Raw genomic sequence first — 7,428 nt, 5'->3', positions numbered from 1 at the left:
CTTCATGATTTTGTTCATTTCTTATTAATTCCATTCGCTGCCTTTCAACCATCATCTTTATTCTATCGTACTCTTCATTGATATTACCGTTATTCCGGTTTTGTGTATGCCTTCTTTCTCGATTGTCGTGATTGTTCTGGCGAATTGTCTTCTGAAGCTCTTGTTCTTCCATTTCCTCTCTCAATCTTTCACGTTCGCAAACTAAACGTGCCTGTTCAGCATAATGTCTTTCAATTTCTTCTTCAATCGTCTGTTGATTTCTTTGAGTTTCTCTTTCATGTAAAATTCTTCTTCCTTCCTCTCGATTTCCTTCGCCATCTTGGTCATTTCATCCCCGATGTTGTCCGTTCTCTTGATTTCTACCATTATGCCCATCATCAAAAGTTTCATTTTGTGGAACGTAACGATCATCATCTCTTTCTCTATTTGCGCGATATTCTTCATTAGGATTTGATATTTCTTCTTGAATATTGTTTCCAGCATTAATTGTGGGTGAGTTTCGCCTCATTTCTCTTCTAGTCGATCTTGAATATGATTTTGTAATACTTCTCGATCTTCTACTCTGTAGTCTTATATTTTCCATCATCAATTCATGATTTTGCCTTGTTAGATTTGCACGTTCTTCTGCCTCAGCTCTTCTTTCTTCATGTATTCTTCGTCTCAACGTTTCTAACGCTCCAATTTCCTCATCTCCATGAATTATTCCTTCATCTGCTTCTTGATTTCTCTTTACATGTCTATGGTTTCTGGTTTGTTGCTCTTCTTCTACTTCTTCTGCCGAATTTGATTGCCAAGTGTGTATACTCACCCTATCATAATCTGTATTCCTCCCTTGTATTAGTGTTTGTTGAATTGGTGGTTGAATTTGATTTTCTCTATTACTTCTCATTCTAGTAGATTCTCCCATTTCACTTCTTTCTCTCCCATCAATTCTCTTGCTTCTTCTAACAGTAGTCGGTTGTTCGGATGTATTTCTTCTTCTAGCCATTTCTTCAATGTTAACAAATTGCAAGAAATTATGTAAAATTCTTAATCAATCACTCTAAATCTTCACAAATCTCAATATTAATCTTCAATTTTTTCTAGAATAATCTTCAATGTTCCCTGTTTCTAGCGCCATTATGTAGTTGCAGGAAATCCTACACTACACCCCTCATATGATTTCATTAATACTCAACTCATTTTTAGATTTTCAATCTTAATTTTATAAATGAATCTTTGAATATTCTTACAAGAAAAGATAAAAGAATCAAGAATAACCTCTGCTCTAGACTTTCTCTCTCCTATTTGCTTATTTCTTACTCCAAAAAAGATCTCTCCCTCTTCTCAGTTGAACGACTATTTATAGGGAAATACATAGTGGATGACAACTAATCTGTCCTTTATTTTCGGATATGGCTTGCGACACTCTCGCAACCTTACAAATTTTAATCTCGCAAACTCTCTAATTTTCGCAGGATCATCATATCTTTCTCATGATTTTAGCTGATGTCGTTTATTACATCATTTCTAAAATTGTTCTGCGACGCTGTTGTGTCGTGTTGTTGATAATTTCGCTAAGATATTATTGTTGCGAGATTCTGATCCTACAGTGTGTATACATATATACAATAATACAAAAAAATTAAAATACAAGAAAATATGGTATATGGGTTAAGAACAGACAAATAACGATCATAGATTCTATTAACTGATCACGTACTTCATTATAATATAGATCACAAAACAGACAAATATACATGATAACAAAATAAATAATATTTAGATATGATACATCATATATATATATATATATATATATATATATATATATATATATATATATATATATTTATATATATATCTTATACAACAAAAAGTACATCCGCGTACATAGTATTTTATAACATCTTGGTCAAACCACAAAGAAAATGGGATAAGAAAAATACACGGCGATCCAAGGACGACATTTGAATTCTATATATATTTAATAAAATAATTTATTTAGTACACATGCCATCAATCAACCATTTATTTATTTATTTGTTTTTATTTATTTATTTTTTTAATTTTAAAACAAGTTAACAGTATACCAGACTAGACAGACATGTGAGAATACTTCACAATATATCATAGATTTACAGAATAGGCAATTACTTTTTCTTTTTCTTTTTTTTTTTTTTTCATTTTTGATATAAATCTAAAAACAACGGGTTATATTAATCATATATGTCGCAATCCGTCAAAAATATCTGAAAAAGAAAATAGATATGTTTAGACATACCTTTAAGGACGTATCTGATTGAAACCTGAAGAAGGAAAAATTGAAGTGCAACACCGATTCCAGGGATCGTATTTTGAAAAATGGTAACCAAAAAAAAGAATTGAAAATCACCCAAAAAGAGAATTAAAAATCGGTAAGCTAAAGCATCGTGTTTGATAACGTGTAAGCTAAATCGGTAACCCAAAAAAAAATTATGCGAGGCTGGGACAGCAAGTACCACAAATCCTGTACGTTTGGGTTAGGGATGATGATTTGCTAGCCAGATTTTTTAAATAGTAAATTCATGTCCGCTGCACTCGCGATGTGGGACTAATCCTAGCGCAGAAAAACTTCCTTGCAGCTTAAGATCTAATGCTCAATCCTCGAGGGACCATAAAAGAAATTCTTCCTTCTCTGTCATTCTGCTCTTCCACCTTGTTGAAAACCCTGAATTCACAATCCCAAACAACTTCCTTCTCATCGATTTTTGATTAATATCTTTCACAAATGCTCTAACCAATTAATGGGTGTGTTACATCCATAACCAAAACAGAAACACAACTGGTCATGTAATTGGATGTATCCGAAAAAAGAAAATTGGGCATTTTGGGGATGCAGCAGCACTGATTGACAAAATGCTCCTTAGATTTAATTCAGTTGCAGTTGAAGAAGAATAATTTGGGTTTGATGCTTAGGGAGAACATGGGAATCGGAGAAGTCATGGACATGGTGGTGAAAGCTCCCATCGATAGCGTAAGCAAAAAGGTCCGTAGCTATCTTTTGATCTATCCTTCAATAATTGAATGTGTTTATGCCATCTTGATGTTTCAATTTTTTTCCCTTCAATAGTTTGTTCAAGTGTCACGAAAATTTTCTCACCTTGTCTTCATATACCTTTGAAATTGATAAATTGTACATGAGTAACTGTTGATTTCTAGGGACTTTGCAATTTAGTTATGGAAAGCTAGTAATGGAAACATTTTCCTGTTCAGTAAGATTAAGCTGTACAAGTAGTTCATGAAAGCCAAGAATCCTAGAATTAGAAAGTAGCCAATAGAACCGGTGAACGTAGTCCTTGTGTATGTCATTTCCCTACCAATCCCTTCCATGTCTTGTTGCATTGTTAGATTCGTCGAAGATGCTTTAGAATTAAAACGAAACATGAAAACTGAACTACATTGTGAGTTTCAATTACTGGTTGTTTAAACCATGTGGAAGCTAAAAACTGGTCAAGTTGCTGTAAGGGAATAAGTTGATGATTTTGGAATTAGATAAAAATTATGGTGTTATAGTTAATATGTTCACAGAAGCTATGACAGTTAGATGGTGATGATGAAAGAACTAGGGGTGCTAAAGGAGTTTTCAGGTTCCAATTCGGTTGAAATAGTGGTAAGGTCGGAGAGTTTGTTGAGTCTGATAAATCTCATCCTTAATTTGTTTGATTTCATATGTGAAACTATGGCTTAGCTGGATGGGGAGTCGATGTTAGCCTTTTGGTATTTTGTTAGATCCATCCACTTGTAATAATAATGATCATGATGAAGAGAACTAGGAGACGCACAAGAATGACTACCATAACTTAGAACTGCGACTTCTGACTATTGATAATCTACAACCCAACAATTGAACCTCTTGATTGTTTCCAGAATATAGGGAGTATATGTAGATTCAATGGGAGTCAGATATATGAACTTTATCGAAACTCTAAATTCTCAAAAATGGATTCTATTAGATTGACAAATTATGAGGTACAGTAACTACACCATAGACAGAACCACTATTTAGATGAAACTCAGACATGGTACACAATTTTTCAAGCTAAATGGATGTACAGAGGATATTAAAGGAAAAAAATAGGAAACCAAACACCATTTTGCCTTTGGTACGTTTATTCTCACTTCCCGGGAGCGAAGTTGGTAGCGTATGACCAAGCATTGTTGTTCACTGGGTCAGCAAGGTGGTCTGCGAGGTTCTCTAGAGGACCTTTTCCTGTCACAATAGCCTGAACAAAGAACCCAAACATGGAGAACATGGCGAGACGACCATTCTTAAGTTCCTTCACTTTTAGCTCGGCAAATGCCTCTGGGTCCTCTGCAAGGCCTAATGGATCGAAGCTGCCTCCTGGGTAAAGTGGATCGACGATCTCTCCTAGTGGACCACCGGCAACTCTGTAGCCCTCCACAGCTCCCATAAGGATGACCTGTGTGGCCCAAATAGCTAAGATGCTCTGTGCATGAACCAAGCTGGAATTTCCCAAATAGTCTAGTCCTCCTTCACTGAAGATCTGAGATCCGGCTTTGAACCAAACTGCTTCACCGAATTTGACTCCATTTCTAGAAAGGAGTTCGGGGAAGACACAGCCCAAAGCCCCTAGCATCGCCCACCTTGAATGGATCACCTCAAGTTCACGGTTCTTGGCAAAGGTCTCTGGATCAGCTGATAATCCAGCAGTGTCCCAGCCATAGTCACCAGCGAATTCACCAGTTAAGTACGATGGAGACTCTCCAGAGAAGGGACCGAGATACTTGACACGGTCTGGACCATACCATGGACTTCCAGAAGAAGCAGCAGGCTTCTTTGCGGATGTCTTCCTCATCGAGATCTTACCATTGCTGCTGGATCTAACATTGGTTGGGAATTCTGTTTGTGAGTTTAGAGATACAGCTTTCCCTGCAAATGATGGAGATGAGAGAGCCATGGTTGACATGTAAAATGTATCTTTTGAAGTTAGAGATTGAAAATGAAAGATTATTGAAGATGGTGTTTTGATGATTTGGTGAGTTAAGACTGATGCAGTTCATGTTCTTTATATAGGCTCCTATTGGATTAGATACATCTATCCTTGAAGATCTTCTGCTATGTTTTCATTGGTCCTGAAGTTGGCACCACAAATTCAAGAATCTTTGTTTTCTTTTTTCTCAGCCACGGAATGTATGTTATGGATTTTCCTGGGCATAATGAATTAGATAGGGACAGCCAGCAACTGATACAAAGCTGAACGTTGTAAAACTGAATTAGAATTTGAACCAAGATTACTGAATGTGTGTGATTCCAGGTTTTAATTTAAATGAAATAGATGGTAAATTCGAAGACTTTGTTAATCCTCATGAATCTCATTCTTTACCTGGATGCTTGCATTTTTTTTTCATTTAATCTCTACTAGTGTCAAATATTACGTATTATTATGGTGTTATCTTTGATCATTTTGCATAGGTGGATACTGAATTTTTGCCCAAGATATTTTGTTCCTTTGAATTCTATCTTCTCAATCTTGGAGTATCTAATTTCGACATCCAACCAAAACCCTTTCTAAACCAACATAGTTTGCCTTGTACTGTTTTTCTGCACCAAATAGATGTGTCGACCCATGAAAATCTTCTACTGTGTTGTTATTGGTTGTGGAGTTTGCACCACGAATTCAAGAATCGGTGTAGTTTTTTCTCAGCCACCCAATACATGTCATGGATTTTCCTAGAAAAAGATAGGGACAGAGACTGATACAAATCTGCACACAGTAAGACAAATGATATACATTGAGTGAAAATTGAAGCAATATTAGGGAATGTATATTCCAGTCTTAAGAGTACTAACTATAGAAGAACTGCAGAACTGAAATCTATCTTGTTGGCAAACCATTTGTCGGGTGACCAAAAAATCTAACTGTAGCATAACTGAAATCTTTGAAGTACCTTCTCTTCTTTGAGGCCAAGTTCAACTTCTTGCGCTTTCTTGCGCCAGCCCTGCATTCTTTTTTTGTTATAAGGCAAACTGAAAAAGAAAAAAAAATTCAGTGAATTACGGAATTTGGTAAAAGAAAATAAAACTAGTAATGGACAAACCTGTTGACAGTGGCAGGTCAGAATTGAAGGTTGGAATTATGTTGTTGTGGATGGAAATTAAACCGACTCTTGGCTCTTTTCTTAGCTATTGACTATTTGCTCTCTGGTTCTTGGCTTACCCCTTCATATGGTTGGTTGGGTGGCTGGCCATGACCGAATACTTCTTACTAGATAAGATATTGACAAAGTAATATCCCAAGTATGATCCAAGTCAAGTAATATATTACTACTATTCTTTGGCCGGTAAAACAAGAATTTATCTAAACCATTATTCCAAGCAAGCCAAATGACAAGAATAAGACAATAACATTCAGCTGCTTTCCTTGAGAATTTTCAATCTCATTGGCCATTGCAGGCTCTAAATAACTCTCTAAGTCTAAACCAGGTATATTAATATTATCCTCAGTAGCTTGTTTACCCCTAAGAGTGCGACCTGGCCTAACCAGCTGACATATGAACAAAAAAAAAAAAAAAAACAGATAAATGATGCTTATACGTGGATACTAGTATTTTTCCTTAAAAAGATACATTGAATCTAGACATATTATTCTATCAACCCTCTGCCTATAAAAAAGACCCCAAGGCACTTCCATAATCGGTAAGGAGAATCCAGACAAGCATACATACATATCTACAACTCCAAATCTTTCTTTCATTTCTGTTTCAAAACTCCAGTTTTATAAGAATCCATGGCTCAAAATATTGCAGAAGATGAGGTATTGAGGCAAAGAAATGAAGAGTTGGCAAAAGAATTGAACAAGAGTTTGATGAGGGAAGAAAAAATGAAAAGAGAACTCGAGAAAACTACACACAGACTTTATGTAGTTGAAGAAGCAGAGGAAAGACTGTGTTCACAGCTTGGTGATTTAGAAGCTGAAGCTTTAGAGTACGTACGTTCGTATCAAGCTCAGATACAGTCTTTGAATGAACAGCTTTCTAAGGCTCAATCCCTTCTTCAATCTATTAATTCTTCTTCACCCAATCGTTTTTACAATGTCAGTTATTGATTAGATAGATCCCAAAAAAAAATTAACCCAAAAAAATCAGAGTGAATTGTAAATATTTCTTTTTTTCTTTGGGCTTGTTTCATGTTTGAGCGTGTAAGTTTGTGTGAATCTTGGTTGTGAGAAATTGTTGGTTCTAAATTTTTTGAGATGATTAGCGTCGGATCATGTAAATTCAAATCTAGTTATCTTTTTTAATCAATTTGTTTTACTTTTCTTATCTGTTCAAATGTCTTGGTTTTTTATGCACATAACTTGCCATTAATTCTCAACTGAAATTCATACTTCTGATCGTAACTTCAAATAATCGAAATATTGCATGAGCCACCAAGGCCAATACAAT

At 35.5% G+C, this 7,428-nt stretch overlaps 1 protein-coding gene and 1 long non-coding RNA gene across 2 annotated transcripts; one reads left to right on the top strand and one right to left on the bottom strand.

Moving 5' to 3' along the window:
• The first annotated feature begins 2,523 nt into the window (after positions 1–2,523).
• Positions 2,524–5,256, top strand: LOC113316239. The gene is made up of 2 exons (XR_003342989.1): positions 2,524–3,007; positions 5,057–5,256. It is a non-coding gene; the product is annotated as an uncharacterized LOC113316239 (long non-coding RNA).
• LOC113316234 (chlorophyll a-b binding protein of LHCII type 1-like) lies at positions 3,952–5,039 on the bottom strand. Its single transcript, XM_026564456.1, has one exon. The coding sequence runs from the start codon at positions 4,947–4,949 to the stop codon at positions 4,137–4,139; it is 813 nt and encodes a 270-aa protein (XP_026420241.1). The 5' UTR covers positions 4,950–5,039; the 3' UTR covers positions 3,952–4,136.
• Positions 5,257–7,428: the final 2,172 nt, after the last annotated feature.

Source organism: Papaver somniferum, chromosome 1, assembly GCF_003573695.1.
Source record: "Papaver somniferum cultivar HN1 chromosome 1, ASM357369v1, whole genome shotgun sequence".
Lineage (NCBI taxonomy): Eukaryota > Viridiplantae > Streptophyta > Magnoliopsida > Ranunculales > Papaveraceae > Papaver > Papaver somniferum.
The sequence above is the reverse complement of the archived record's forward strand: the minus strand, read 5'-3'. Positions and strand labels throughout refer to the sequence as shown.